Source organism: Bufo gargarizans, unplaced genomic scaffold, assembly GCF_014858855.1.
Source record: "Bufo gargarizans isolate SCDJY-AF-19 unplaced genomic scaffold, ASM1485885v1 original_scaffold_1156_pilon, whole genome shotgun sequence".
NCBI lineage: Eukaryota > Metazoa > Chordata > Amphibia > Anura > Bufonidae > Bufo > Bufo gargarizans.
Window position 1 is genome coordinate 127,947 of NW_025334258.1, and position 16,498 is coordinate 144,444.

The window sequence follows — 16,498 nt, forward strand, 5'->3', positions numbered from 1 at the left end:
CTAGCACCTATCTCTAAAATGGTGCCTCAAAGTGAAGGGGAGCGCACTGTGCATGCATGAAATGTTCTCCTTTCATTTCTATGGGAGTTCCAAAAATAGCAGAGCAAGCATGTTTGCCTATTTTCAGAAGTCTCATAGAAGTGAATGGAGAGCGCACCACGTATGCACAGCGACTAGTGTTGATCGAGCACCAAAGTGCTCGGGTGCTCGGGATGAACACCTCTACCGAGCACCCGAGCACAATAGAAGTCTCTGCTCTGAAGAGGGGAGGGTGTCTGGTTCACAGGAAAAGGTCAGAAATTGATGGAAACACCACTGAAATGGTTCAGGAACAGCATGGGGAGGATGTCTGGATGCAGCTTGTACTCCCAGGTTGCTGCTAGGAACGATGTTGTCCGAGTAGTACGCCACTTTTACAGACAGACAATAATACGCACAAAAACAAAGATAAAATCGATTTTAGAGGAAAAATTGTTAGGAAACATTTTTTCCTGTATATTTACTTGTGTATAAAGTGCAAGTGCTCGAAAAAATTACAAGGAAGAGGCACTCCGACACAACCTGTATATCACATAAAGGAGGGCCTCATTCACATTGTGGTACAATTGTTCAGGTAGTGGGACTCCTACACTCATAAAGCCTATGCACTAAATGAAAGGGCTGCCAAAAATGACAAGGAACGGGCACTCCAATACACCCTTTATTACACATAAAAGAGCATCATACGCCCTTTGAAAAATTATGATTGATGGCCTGCTGGTGAGCTGTCCCTGTAAAACATTATATGCGAGGGCCTGCAGGTGAGCTGACCCTCTAAAAAATTATATGCAAGAGCCTGCAGGTGAGCTGACCCTGTAAAAGATTGTACGTTAGGGGCTGCAGTTGAGCTGACCCTGTAAAAGATTGTAGTTGAGGGCCTGCTGGTGAGCTGATCCTCCAAAAATTATATGAGAGGAGGGCCTGAAGGTGAGCTGACTCTATAAACATTATATGTGAGGGCCTATAGGTGAGCTGACCCTGTAAAAGATTGTAGGTGAAGGCCTGCTGGTGAGCTGACCCTCTAAAAAATAATATGCGAGGGCCTGCAGGTGAGCTAAACCTGTAAAACATTATATGCAAGGGCCTGCAGGTAAGCTGACCCTGTAAAACCTTATATGCAAGGGCATGCAGGTGAGCTGACCCTGTAAAAGATTGTAGGTGAGGGCCTGCTGGTGAGCTGACCCTGTAAAATATTGTAGGTGAGGGCCTGCACGTGAGCTGACCCTCTGAAAAATTATATGCGAGGGCCTGCAGGTGAGCTGACCCTGTAAAAGATTGTAGGTGAGAATGAGGGAGATCTTGGCCTCTCATTGGTCCATCTTATTGACGGATCCCATTCTAGAAAAGCTCTTACCTGCACGACCTTTGGTTACGGCACGCAGGGCCAATACCCTACGGGATAGTTTGGTCCGTGGCTACCTTCAACCTACACCATCTCAACTTTGTATTGGACAAGGTAGCCCCAAGGTTGGTTTTAGACCATGCGGCAGATGTGCCGCATGTCCAAACATGGAACGCTCTTTTGATTTTGTGGACTCATCTGGAGCGAGATCCTTTAAAATCCTTCAGCCCCTCACGTGCTCCAGCACACGAATTGTCTATTACGCAGTGTGCCCATGTCCCAAGATCTACGTTGGTTTGACGACCCGTGAGTTGAGGGTTCGTGTGCGGGAGCACGTGAGAGGTATTATCAGTGCACAGGAGGTGAAGGAAATTGAGACCTTAAAACCCATCCCTAGACATTTTAAGGAATTTCATTCCTGTAATCCGAGATGTCTTAGAGTCAGAGGTATAGATTGTATCCAGGTAGACCTGCGTGCAGGCAATACATCCAAGCGGCTTGCCCAAAAGGAGAGCCGCTGGATATGGACCCTGGGGACATTACGCCCCAGGGGCCTTAATGAGAATCTGGGCTTCTCTTCTTTTCTTTAGCCGCTGGGCCCACCACTGTGGACCCTTTTTCCTTTTAACTGTTGTGTATATACTTTCATTCATTTGTACTCTTTCTGAGTCTATCATTTTTTCACTTTTTACTCATTATTCCCGTCCTTTCTCTCTCTTTAGCTTTTCCATTGATGGATACCCAGCGTTCTCATGCGTCTCCAATGCTCTCAGGAATGGACCATTTTCAACATGATATTCATTGCTTTATTTTAGTGTCTTTTCATTTGTGGGACTGATCTATGGATACATTTATTTTACATGTATCGGTCTGATCTCTTTCATCTCTTTGCACTTTCTTTATTTGCCCTTTGCTCCCTATTAGTAGCATTGTGCCTCGCACCCACTTCTTCTGGCATTTGCCATGTACAGTTGTGCCTATGTCAACACTAGTTGTTGTCTTCCACACTTTCATGTCAACACTTGTTGTTGTCTTCCACACTTTCACTTCATTCACCCATATACGACATACATCGGTTATTCATTATTTCTGGATTCTTTTATTCCAGTGCCTGCACTTTACCTTTATTCATTTTCACTTTCACACACACCCACACACACATCCCTTCTTCCTTTTTCTCCCCCTTCTTTTCTTTTAGCGGGTCCTTTCTTTTTCTTCTTCCCCCCCCCCCCCCCCCTCATTCATTGCTAATTCCTTTGTTCATTTCTCACATTTTGATGTTTGCACACTGCATACACACATATCCATTTATTTATTTATTTATTTAGATCATGATCTATGTGGTCTGCCTTCTAATTATACTTGTAATCATGTTTGGTATTCCAATCATGTAGTTATATATTTTTATAGTGCTGCGAATATTATATTATTTATTTATTTTGTACTACTCTCTATTATCCTTCTTTTACTTTGCATATACAAAATATAGATACAATATTGATCATGTATTATATTGCAATAGGTCTTTGGTTTTTCTTCTTCCCCCCCTTTCTTTCCCTCTCTTCCTTCCCGTCCCCATCTGTCTGTTCATCAATTTATTTTTTTATATATTTTTCATACATTTTTTATACATTTATTATTATTTTCCTATTATGATTTATGTTTGTTGCTTTTTCCATTCTTATCTAATTATAATCATGTTTGATACTTCCAATCATGCTGTCGTATGCATACATTTTATTTATTATTCTTGCTAATATTATTATTATTGATTCTGTATGTATGAAATTATTTATATAGTTCTATTTATGTATCACAGTGTATTTGTATATTAATATTTTCTCTTTTCTGTACTGTGTATGCATACACATATTGTTACAGAGCCACAGATGCCGTACTGATGGTTTTTTGTGGCTTGTTTGTAATATCATTATCTGTCAATACGGCTTGGTTCATGATCCTGAGACTGTGGGGCAGTTCGCTGGGCTATCCGCTGGTATTTTCATGCTCCTCCCCTTCTGTCATGTGAGCGCGCGTCATCCTGGGTGCCGCTTCCGGCGCCTCACACCCGTGCGTCCTTACGCCAGTGCCGCCCGATCATGTGATTTTATCACGTGGGGTAGGCGTGCCGGCGGGACGCCGGCTGTGGGGCAGCCGGATGCGAATCGCCAGGATCCCAGCGCGCCTCGTCAACATGTACACCTGGGGACGAGTAAGTACTCATTTCTATTGGCTAAGAGAGCTTATTTAAACTTGGTTCACAGAGATGGCGCTACCCCCTGACGAAGGCACGCCGAAACGCGCGTTGGGGTAGCGCCACCCTGGGTTTCATTGCACACGGTTATTTCAGGTAAGCTCTGGTCTCCCTTTGCCCCCCGCTGATTGTGTGGTCAATTCCAGTCCACCGGCACTTTGCCCTGTTTGATACAATTTCCATCTTTACATGTGGGGGTGCATGAGCTGACCGTGCTTTACCTGATATTGTATGATTCCATCTCTGCATTTGCTTATTACATGGACTGGGCACTGCACCCAAGATCGCTTATTTCCATGTCAGATATTATCTACATTACATCTCTTCATTTGTCTCAACCGTGTGCTTCTTCCTCCCAGGGTGGTGCTGTTTTTTCTCCGCTCCCATCACCTTGTTTCACGGCATCTTATGTATGAATTTACCCTTCTCCCCTTTTTTTCTGGAAATCTTTTTAACTTATTGTAATAAAATTTATATTTTTGGTAATATGAGCTCTCTTTTCATTTGTTTCTGCTATTTCACTCGGGAGCTTTTACCGAGTTACACTTTAGGTGTATCCCCTGTGGCTATTCAGGGTGGGCACTGTTTCTTACCCGCCTTGGGGATACCCTGGGTCATTTTTGTTTGTCTGATTGTAGGTTAGGGCCTGCTGGTGAGCTAACCCTCTAAAAAATTATATGCGAGGGCCTGTAGGTGAGTTGAACCTGTAAAACAATATATGCAAGGGCATATATGCGAGGGCATTATATGCAACAAATAAGCAAGTTGATATGATGGAAGAGGAGGATGAGAAAAGGAAGATTCAACCATATACCCTTGTATGTGGTGAAAGGGGTGCATGGGAATACAGTGTATTCAGTACATTATAAACAACACATTTAAAGTGCCTTATGTTCATCAGCTTTCCTCTGGTGGAGTCGAGAAGTCATGGTCAATCCAGGCCTTGTTCATTTTTATAAGAGTCAACCTGTCAGCATTTTCAGTTGACAGGCGGATATGTTTATCTATTATAATGCCACCAGCAGCACTAAATACCCACTCAGACAAAACACTGGCGGCAGGGCCTAGAGCGCCAGTTCGTGCCATGTGTCCAGCTTGGACACCCAGAAGGTGTAAGGCACTGAGGAATCATTTAGAACGCTGACACTGTGTACTCCTTCACCTTCTTCCAAATATGTTCCTTCCTTGTGACAGTAGGCCACGCATCAGGATGAGGGTGGTGGCGGGGTGTCATGAAACTGTCTCAGGCTTTGGAGAGTGTTGCCCTGCCTCTGTTGGAACTGTTTTGTGTTCCCCTTGTCTCCCCTCCTCAGTTGCCCAAGGAACTACAGACTCTGCCCCCAGCGTTGTCAGATGGAGATTTTTGGAGCCCTCTGCTACTCACAAAGTCTGGCCAACATGTGGAACGTTTAGTTCCAGCGTGTGCTCACATTGTACAACAGCCGGTGAGCTGGTAATTTACAGCGCTGCTGCAGCGTTGACAGACTGGTTGAAGATGTCGATGACTTGCGGAAATGTGCACACACGCGGCGCACCTTCACCAGTAGCTCAGGCAAATTGGGGTAGGTTTTGAGAAACCGCTGAACCACTAAGTTTAAGACGTCGGCTAGGCATGGGATGTGTGTGAGCTTGCCGAGCTCCAAAGCCGCCGCCAAGTTACGGCCATTATCAGACACAACCATGCCTGGTTCTAGGTTGAGTGGCGAGAGCCACAGCTCAGTCTGGTCTCTTATCCCCTGCCACAGCTCTGCGGCAGTGTGCTGTTTGTCCCCTAAGCATATCAGCTTCAGCACGACCACTGCAATGCTACACTGCTTCCAGCTACCGACTGATGGCTGACTGTTGCTGCATGCTTAATTCGGAGGTGGAAGTGGAGGAGAAGACGGATGAAGAGAAGTGTGGGTTGGAGCCACTAATGTAGTGCTGGCGGAAACCCTGATCGACGTATGGCCTGCAATCCTTGGCGTCAGTAGCACATGGCAGGGTACGACTCGCTCCCGGCCTCCACAATGTTCACCCAGTGTGCCGTCAGGGAAGTGTAGCGTCCCTGGCCGAATGCACTTGTCCATGTGTCCGTGGTTAAGTGGACCTTCCAAGTAACTGTGTTGGTCAGGGCATGCGTGACGTTTCGGGACACCTGCTGGTGTAAGGCTGGCTCATTTTGGTACGGCACAGGTTGAAAGCTATTCTTCTTTTGTCGTCCGCACTTTCCTCAAAAAAGCGCCATACTGCGGAACACCTACCCCTTGGCAAGGGATATTTCTGCGAGGGGGTGCTCCGTGGAATAGTTGCAGGCCTGTTTGGTGTGGCCCGCCTTCTCCCTTTTGCCATCCCACTGCCTCTTCCAGCCTGTTGCGGTGCAGCAGATCCCTGTATGTCACAGATACATTTTTTCAGTGGACACGTTACACTGCAGATGTGGCACTGGTAATGTCACTGTCAGAAGCAGACACCGTCTATTGAAAAAGTACACTATGTCACAGATAAAAAAAAATCTGCGCACACGTTACACTGCAGATGTGGCACAGCTAATGTCACTGTTATGAGTAGGTTATTGGCTATTCTTTCGGGGCCTCCCTTACTTGCTTTGACCCACCTTATTACTCTAAACTCAGTAAATAAAAACACTGAGACCAAATTCGGATTTTAATGGCCACAGCAGCCGTTTATTAAAAATAAATACAATAACCATAAATAACATAACTAAAATGTTTTAGCCCTGACGAGGGAGGTCCTTGAAGCCCCAAATTTGTTTAACACAACTCCCCCAAACTGGCACATCCATCTTGCCTCCAGACATAAAGCACCAGCTCGGAGACCAAATGACGGATGCCTTTCATCCGAGCCAACTGTCCAACCATGCGAGTCCAGCCCCACCATTGAGGCCCTCCCATTCTCCCGAAGCATCCGTACCACCAACTTTGAGGACCTACCACCGCCAACAATGTGCAACCTGACAAACCTCCCTCAGGATTGCGCGTTCCTCCACAACACAAATGCTCTCTCAATTCCTCCTTGAAGCCCCAAAGACCACAAATCAATACCCACAGCATTTAGATGTACACCATCTGCCCACCAAAATGCCCCCACATCCGTCTCCAATTCAGAATGTGGCACCGCCACCACACCATTCCTGGCCATAAATTTTCCCAACGCCCTGTTGACTTTAATCCTTGCCTTATTAAGGCGATCCACTGATAGTGCCCCATTCCACACTCGGCAAGGCACGATGTCAGACCATACCGCTACCATCCCCGGGAATAACGACCACAAACGCAACAAATCAAATTTAATGTCCCGCAGTAAATCTCTCACTGGCCTCACCCTCAAATCGCCCCCCCCCCCTCACGTGAAGCACCAACACGTCCGGGGATCTACCCAACCGAACATAACAATGAACTTCCCTTAAAACCCCTTCCCACAACATACCTCTCACCCCCAACCATCAAACAACCGCGACGTCCCTACCATACCCTAACTGCCGCCCCTCATGACGAACATCCTCATGTCTCAATAACGGACCCAACACCACAACACCATCCAAGCCATACTCCCACAAACACCGAACCAGACAGATGGAACAACCAGGCACCTCAAATAACCTAACATAACTACCCTTACCTTCTTTATCCGGTTTTGACCTGCAGATTTTAATTACTACCCTGTCCCCTGAAAGCACAACGTCCTCCCTCAATAACCCCCCACCAATAGCCTGCACGCTGTTACATACCAACTCCCCTAACCGAAACGCCCCAAAAAATGCCAAAGAAAATGCTACCCTAAACAGACTCACCTCCCAACATGAACGACAAACCAAATCCAATTGCGAACCCAACTTTAGTAACAACTCAAAAGAGACTGGCCTCCTGTCCTCAGCCTTCTTACCGCGCCGCCAACCCCGCACCACCTGTCTAACTAAAAACGTTTTTGTCACATCCGGCCAACCACTTAATTGTATGTATATTTTATTGTCGTTTGGGATTTATCTTAAAAATATCTATTAAAAGCTAATTTTTAAAGTAGGTTTAATTTTTCAGTGAAATTTCAGTTATATACCTACCCAAAATATGTACTAAAAAATTATGTGAAAATAACACCCACACATTCAGCGACAAACAGACCAAAATTTAATTCTGTAACAGAAAAACCACTGGTAGCGACTACGCAGTCATACTATTAATGGCCTGCACTACCCCCAGATTATCACAATGAAAACTGATTTTTTTATCTCTAAACCGATCCCCCCACAACACGATTGCTAGCACAATTGGAAAAAGCGCTAACAGTGCCAAGTTCCGAACCCATCCCCTCTCCACCCAGGCCTCAGGCCACCTGTCTGCACACCATTGACCATGACAGTACACCCCGAAGCCAGAGCCCCCAGCCGTGTCCGAAAACAATTTAAAATTTAAAATCAAAATTATCCACAGCTGCCCCCAAAACCAAGGTCCTACCATTAAAGTGCTGTAGAAATTCTGCCCACACTGCTAAATCTCCTTTCAATTCTCTCCCTATCCCAATAAAATGATGCAGGGCCGTCACACCCGCCGTACCCCTTGCCAAGCATCGACAAAAAATCCTCCCCATTGGCATAATCCGACACGCAAAGTTGAGTTTTCCCAGAAATAACTGCAAATCCTTCAATCTGATCTTTGACGCCTTCCTTGCCCTGTCAACCACCGTCCGCAGATCCTGTACCTTTTTTCAGGCAATCGACTTTCCATCTTTTCAGTGTTAAAGACTATACCCAGAAAACTCAACTCCGTAGTGGGACCCACCATTTTCTCAACCGCCAATGGCACCCCAAACAAACCAAAAACTGATTCCAAGGTGCTCAGCAAAAACGAACAAACCCGGGACCCCGCCGGGCCCAAACAAAGAAAATCATCCAAATAATGAATAATGGATGAACATCCCGAAACGTCCACAACGACCCATCCCAAAAACAAACTGAATGCTTCAAAGTATGCGCACGACACTGAACACCCCAACGGTAAGCACCTGTCCACGAAATAACCCCCTTGCCAATAACAACCGAACAATGCAAACTATCCAGATTAACTGGCAAAAGACGGAACGCTGACTCAATATCCGTTTTTGCTAACAACGCCCCTACCCCCAAATTACGCACCCAATCCATAGCTGCGTCATATTAAGTTTACACCACCGAACAGAGTTCTGGATTGATATCCTCATTGACTGACGCTCACTTAGTATAGGACAAATGTTGAATAAGCCGAAACTTATTCAGCTCCTTCTTAGGTACAATCCCTAAAGGAGATATCCTCAAATTGGCCAAAGGCGGCTCTAAAAAGGGGTCATCCATACACCCCAAAGAAAACCTCCTTTGCCAATTTTGCCGACACCACCTCCGGATGTTCAGTTGCCGAACGCAGATTCTTTCGCCACATAACAACCGGCAACGGCGCCGTAGGAATACAAAAACCCTTAGTAAAACCATCCCTCAGAAACTCTGCCACCCCTTGATTAGCGTATCTACTTAAATAGGGCCCCATCTTTTCCACCCGTACCGGAGTCAGACCATTTTCCAGTGGCCTCCCCTCCTTTCTGCCTGCTCCCTCTAAAACAATGGTTGAATCCATGATTACCGCCGCACGCCGAACACTCATGTTTAAACCTACATTTTGCCCCGAATCTGCAGTTTCCCTCGTTGAAGAGAAAGCATAGCCCTTTTGCTGAAGCCATCGAAAACATTAACTGTCCTGATCCCCCCGACTCACCCTGAAAGGACTGCCCCGTACGCACCGGAGCCATCACCTGCATTCATAAGCCGATATCCTTATGATCCCATCTTATGTTACTTTGCACTGCCATCCTCTGTCGGAACTGTTCGTCGTATCGCAAGCGCGGTCCCCGTACACCCGGAACGCCTCCCCAATCGCATCCATATAACAAAAAAGAGCCGAACAGCACTCCGGCTTCTTCTTCCCTATCACACTGGCCAAAATAGCGAATGCATGGAGCCAATTAGAAAAAAGTATGCGGAATTAGACGAAACCTATGTTTTTCCTCTTCCTTCTTTTTTCTGTCCTCCTTCTTTCCCTTATCTAAATAAAACCTCTCCGGGGGAGCAAGGAAAAAATTTCCACATACTCCCCCTTCCAAATCTGTTCTCGAACCTCCTGTTTTAAATGCGCCCCCAATGGTCCCTCAAAGCAAACATACACCTCTCCTCGCACTGCGTCGACCACCTTCGGTCTATCCTCTTCATCCCTGACCTGCGTCTGCACTGACACCGAGTCGCCTGCCCTGCTCGCCACACTGCCAGCTCCCCTGCTAACCCCAGCCCCCATCCCCCATGCTGGTACAGAGGAAACACCTGGCGCACCAAAACCCGACACCCACCCCGCCAAACTATGAAAAACCTGACCCAAGCCCCTACCCAGGTCCCCCTGTGGCCCCCCAACCCCCCTGAGCAGCCCATCCATGCATTAACAGTACCCCAGTTAGCCTCACCTAGCTGCTGGGGGCTGTGAACCCCGCAGCTGATGATCCTGCCTCCTGATGATCTTCTTGGGCTGCACCATCTTCGCCTTCCAGACCCAGAGACACTTCTCCATGCGGCACCAATATCCCAGCATCAGGCCTGCTGGATACATTCTGCACAGGCCCTTGCTCGTCCTCTCTTCCACGGTGGGCGGAGCCTCCGCCATGCTGTCCGCTTGTCTCCTGTGGCCTGTGCGCATCCGCCATCTCCCTGCGCACAGCCACAACCGACAACACTTCATTCCCACGCCAGAGGCAACACTTCACTCCCCTGGACTGGAGGCACTCGCCGCACCTGGTCCTGCATCCACGCCTTGCACTGCTGAAGACGGGGAAGGGATCCGACCGCCTAATCGTGGGCTCCACCGTGCACATGGATTCCTCCCACGTCATGAGGAGTTGGCCACAGGCACTCTGCCAACCTCCCTAAGTGGAGGGTCCCCGGAGGGGCTCTGCACCCGGCGCCGAGCCCTGGGGGTCACATCGGGACTAAGGCGTGTCGGCAGGCGCACAAGCCGCGGACGTCTAGTAAGTGGTGGTGAGCTGAAAGTACTCACCGCCGCCCCCTGCAGCACGCCGGACACCTGCTTCTGCAGCCATTCGGGTCCCCGAGCTTCGGCCGCTGCCCGCAACTGCTGGATCAGAGCCTCCACCACCTGCATCGTGTGAGTTGTTTCTTTTAATTTTTCACACTAAAATGGCGCTGGTAACCTCCTCCAAATATAAACTCCTTAACCCGCCCCTTCTATACTCCACTCACCAAACTCCTCCGAACATTAACCCGTACACTGCCCGCCCCCTCTCGCCAAAACCTATCATGTCGGCCTCCCCTAAACTAGCGTCCTAGTACGGCCTCACTGAAGTGGACACCGTCTATTGAAAAAGTACACTGTATGTCACAGATATTTTTGGGATGCGCACACTTTACACTGGAGATGTGGCGCAGCTAATGTCATTGCTCACAGCGGACACCATCTATTGAAAAAGTACACTGTCTGTCACAGATACATTTTTTCAGTGCACACATTACACTGCAGATGTGGCACTGGCAATGTCACAAGCGGACAACATCTATTGAAAAAGTACACTGTATGTCACAAATATTTTTAGGATGCGCACACTTTACACAGTAGATGTGGCGCAGCAAATGTCATTGTCAGAAGCGGACACCGTCTATTCAAAAAGTACACTGTATGTCACAGATAAATATTTTCAGCGCACACATTACACTGCAGATGTGGCACGGGTAATGTTACTGTCATAAGCGGATACCGTTTATTGAAAAAGTACACTGTATGTCACAAATAGTTTTTGGATGAGCACATTTTTCACAGGAGATGTGGCGCAGCTAATGTCACTGTCCGCAGCGGACACCGTCTATTGAAAAAGTACACTGTATGTCACAGATATTTTTGGGATGCGCACACTTTACACAGGAGATGTGGCACTGGTAATGTCACTGTCAGAAGCGGACACCGTCTATTGAAAAAGTACACTGAATGTCACAGATACATTTTTTTCAGCGCACATGTTACACTGCAGATGTGGCACTGGTAATGTCACTGTCAGAAGCCGACACCGTCTATTGAAAAAGTACATGTGGGCTAATGCAAAATCAGTAGACTCTGTTCAACCCTTGGGTCGCAGGTTCAAATCCCGGCAGGCTCAACTCAGCCCTTCATCCTTCTGAGGTTGATAAAATGAGAACCATCAATTGGTGGGTAATAGTAACATCTATTACTATTTGGATGCTGATTTGGTTAATTCCACGAGTGTGCGCTGAAAAGCGCTTTGAGTCCCTCGGGAGAAAAGCACTATATAAATACTAGTTATTATTATTATGTCACAGATATTTTTGGATGTGCACATTTTACACAGGAGATGTGGCACAGCTAATGTCACTGTCATAAGCAGACACCGTATATTAAAAAAGTACACTGTATGTCACAGATAAATTTTTTCAGCGCACATGTTACACTGCAGATGTGCACCTGGTAATGTCACTGTGAGAAGCGGACACCGTCTATTGAAAAAGTACACTGTATGTCACAGATATTTTTGGGATGCGCACACTTTACACTGGAGATGTGGCGCAGCTAATGTCACTGTCAGAAGTGGACACCGTCTATTGAAAAAGTACACTGAATGTCACAGATACATTTTTTCAGCGCACACGTTACACTGTAGATGTGGCACTGGTAATGTCACTGTCATAAGCGGACACCGTCTATTGAAAAAGTACACTGGATGTCACAGATATTTTTGGGATGCGCACACTTTACACTGCAGATGTGGCGCAGCTAATGCAACTGTCCGCAGCAGACACTGTCTACGAAAAAAGTACACTGGATGTCACAGGTATTTTTTGGATGCGTACACTGGAGATCTGGTGTTCGGCAGAGCATGCTCTATCAACACTAACAGCCACCTCTCCATTCACTGCTATGGGACTTCTTGGATCCCCCATGGTGGTGAATGGAGGGTAGCCGCTCTTGCATAGCCAATTATCCTTCACTTCCAGGCCTGTTCTGGAGATAAGAGTGAGTCCTAGAGGTGAGACCTGCACCTATCAGACACTGATGCATATCCTAGCGATATGCATCAATGTGCCAGATGGTAATACCAATTTAAAGTCTTATATGAAAAGAAAAGATACTCCAGGTATCATAACACTTAGGTCTTTAACATCAAAAAAGCACATCCTTGCTCTGTATCAGAACCGTAACAAGTAATTGAAAAGCCAGGGCCTATATCTACCAAGTCCACATTCAACAGCAACAGAGTTCAGGACAGCTTGTTTTTGCTCTATTCTGTACCTTGTGTCTTATCCCTCGAGATCTTTAAAAAATCTGTATTTAAAAGGGTGGTCCACGATAAGAAAAACATGGCTGCTGTATTCCACTCTTGTCTATAGGCTGTGTTTAGTATTGCAACTAAAGGCTGTATTAGACAGCCTGATTCTGCCGGCAATTGTCGGGAAAGAAGTGTTCCTTCCCGACAATCATCTGCTCGTTAGTAGACACACATGGATTTGAGGGTTATCTGACATTCTTCTCTGCAGATCTTCTCAAGTTCTGTCCAGGTTAGATGGTGACCCTCAGTGGACAGTCATTTTCAGGTCTTTCCAGATATGTTCTATTGTATTCAAGTCACGGGTCTGACTGGGACACTCAAGGACATTCACAGAGCCATCCCTATGCCAGTCCTGTGTTGTTTTGGCTGTGTACTTAGCATCATTGACTTGTTGGAAGCTAAACCTTTTGCCCAGTCTGAGGTCCAGAGCAGTCTGAATCAGGTTTTCATTAAGAATATCTCTGTACTTTGCTCCATTCAATTGTCCCTCAATGCAGACCAGTCTCCCTGTCCCAGCCATTGAAAAACACCTCCACAGCATGATGCTACCACCACCATACTTCACTGTAGGGATGGTATTTGGCAGGTGATGAGCAGTGCCTGGTATACTCCAGACATGACAATTAGAATTGAGGACAAAAAGTTTAATATTGGTTTAATCAGACCAGAGAATCTTGTTTCTCACAGTCTGAGGGTCCTTTAGGTGCTTGCTTTAATTCAAACTCCAGGAAGGCTTTCATGTGTCTTTTACTGAGGAGAGGCTTTTTTTCTTGTCACTCTGCCATAAAGCCCCGATTGGTGGAATGTTGCAGTGATGGCAACTTCTTGAAGTTTTTCCCGTCTGCACAAAGGATTTCTGGAGCTCACCCAGAGTGACCATTGGTTCTTGGTTATCTCTTACCAAGGTCCTTCTACCCTTATACTTAGTTTGGTGGGGCAGCCAACTCTAGGAAGAGTCTTGGTAGTTCCAAACGACTTCCATTTAACAATTATGGAGGCCACTGTACTCAGCAGGGAGAAGTTGGAGAAGTTGCAGATAGTTGCAGGGAGAAGTTGCAGATAGTGGAGAAAAGGACCTTTGCACAACAATCTGCACCATAAATATGCCTAATTTAAGCATATTTCTGTTTAGTAAATAACCCGCTTTATTTATTGCTACCTGTGGGCCTGATTATTGACTCCACTAGTGATCTGCCTCTGCATCTACCCACCTGAATTGCACCCTACAAACTGTTAACCATCAAGGACACTCTAACTACCACCAGGCAGAATCCCCAATACCAGGGTGTGCCCCGAGTGAAGGGTTTTCCCTCCAATTACTCCATGGCCTGAAGGCGCACCAGAAGGGAGGCCAAGGCCATTGTGGACTGTATTACTACCCTTCTGAGCCCCACCACTCCTGTCCTCTCTCCCCTACACCTCCCTTCCCTACACATGTCATTACTACATGGCATATCATCATGGGTGCCAGTGCTGGAAGATGCAATGGAATGCATAAAAATAACATTTTACTAATACTTTCATGTTCTAGCAAAAGTCGCATTATAGTTCAACAGTTCAGCTAGATGGTACTGCCACTGCAACAGGGTCAAAGAGTAACCCATATCAAATGTTCCTATAAGCCATACGATTATAGGAACAAGGTTGATTTCCAAGCTTCTTACAACCTGATATGAACTGTAATGCATGATGGTGGAAAAGTAATTGTTCGTGGAAGTTTAACTGCAACAAGGCTTGATCGCTACTGAGTACATTGTGAGGTACATTAATCAAGATTGCGGTTCCCATAGGTCAGTCTTGATCCTCTATGCACTGGCATGAGTTGCACCTATATTATTAAGAGGCAGATGCCTCTTAATAAATGAGGTGCATCTCTGGCACTCCCTGCACCAGAAACATAGCCAGAAGCTAAAGGCTGGTGCAATCTTGCGTTATAACTTATTCCGTTTTTTGGCCAGAAACTCTAAAAGTCACAAATTATTGTGAAAATATGGTGGTTTTCATAATTTTAGACCTTTTAACACCACAATATTTGCGTAAATAGGTTAGTAAATGCCCATGTATCAGTTCCCCACTAGTACACTACTAGAGGGTGCTTGATGATAAAATAAAACAGCTGCCAGAACTGAACCTCAGCAGATAGTGGACCACGTTGCAACATAATAAAAAGTGAAGCAGCAAATTTTTGCGTGTATTTAGTTGAAATTGAGTGTAAAGCCGTAGACATCCGTTTTTACGTATTTTCACTTTCCACATGATCGCTGCGAGAAAACTGAACCTCAGCAGAGAGTGGACCTTAGAACATGATAAATAGAGATGAAAGAAGTTTGAAGTAAACCTCATCACGAAGAACATTTCTTTGTGAGTAGCAGGCCCAATGACGGGGAACAGTAATTGCGCCGCCCCCATCATTGAACTCCTCAGATGCCGCGTTCATCACTAATCGTAGAATCTGAAATAAAAAATTAGGACTTTGGGGGTTAATCGGTGAAAAAAAAAGTACTTACCTTATCCATTTGAATAAGAAGAGGCTGCCGTGGCCATGTTAATTGAAGATCCTGCGTGAAATCTTTGTAGTGCGTGATGATACCTGTGTATATTTAGTTGAAATTGCATGTCAAGCCACAGTTGTCCATTTACGTATATTTTCACTTTCCACGCGGTTGCAATTTACATTTTTTTGGGGAAGTATCAATTTAATTAAGCAGCATACATACGTGATTACTGTAGCAATACCCATGCTGTGTGTATTAAGTGGAAATTGAGCCTCAAGCCTCAGAAATCAGTTTACATATATCAGTTTCCACATGGTCACAATAAAAACATTTTTTGGGGGGAGGATTCATTCCATTAAGCAGCATATATATACATGAATACTGCAGCGATACCCACAGTGTTGCAGCAATCTACTTGTGTGTATTAAGTTGAAATTGAGCATCAAGCCTCAGTCGTCCGTTTACATATATTCAGTTTTTACACGGTCGCAATTTACATTTGTTTGGGGGGTTTCATTTTGTTAAGCAGCATATAAACGTGATTACTGCAGTAATACCCATTGTGTGGCAGCAATCTACCTGTATGTATTAAGTTGAAATTGAGCATCAAGCTGCAGTTGTTCGCTGCTTGATGGGGAGACATACAAAAGCATCTGGGATTGATAATGTATCCTTTTCCCTATATTCACACTTTTATTTTGGGGGGGGGGGGGGTTGTTGATTATATTCAAACTAGCAGCATATACAGTTGTGTTCAAAATAAAAGGAGCAGTCAGACATCACTAACTGAATCAATCACTGTTTTTGGTAGAAATGATATTTCTACATGGCAAATAATTTACTAGCAGATGTAGTAGAGTAATAGAAATCCAGTGCAAAATGTGGAAAGACGGCTTCAGAATACAATGAAGGTCCTCTAAAACTTCTCCTTTATTGTAGTATATAAAACAGCAGACACATCCACTTTGTATACAGTGATCGTTAACGCATTTCAGACATAGCGTCTTT

At 45.6% G+C, this 16,498-nt stretch overlaps 1 protein-coding gene across 1 annotated transcript in view; it reads right to left on the reverse strand.

Annotated features, from left to right (window-relative positions):
• The window catches only part of LOC122923012 (chloride channel protein ClC-Kb-like), a 66,903-nt gene extending 56,099 nt beyond the window's left edge, over nucleotides 1-10,804 (reverse strand). The window contains exon 1 of the mRNA XM_044273802.1: nucleotides 10,700-10,804. Within this exon, the coding sequence (XP_044129737.1) occupies nucleotides 10,700-10,804 (105 nt within the window). The remainder of the gene's footprint in view (nucleotides 1-10,699) is intronic.
• Nucleotides 10,805-16,498: the final 5,694 nt, after the last annotated feature.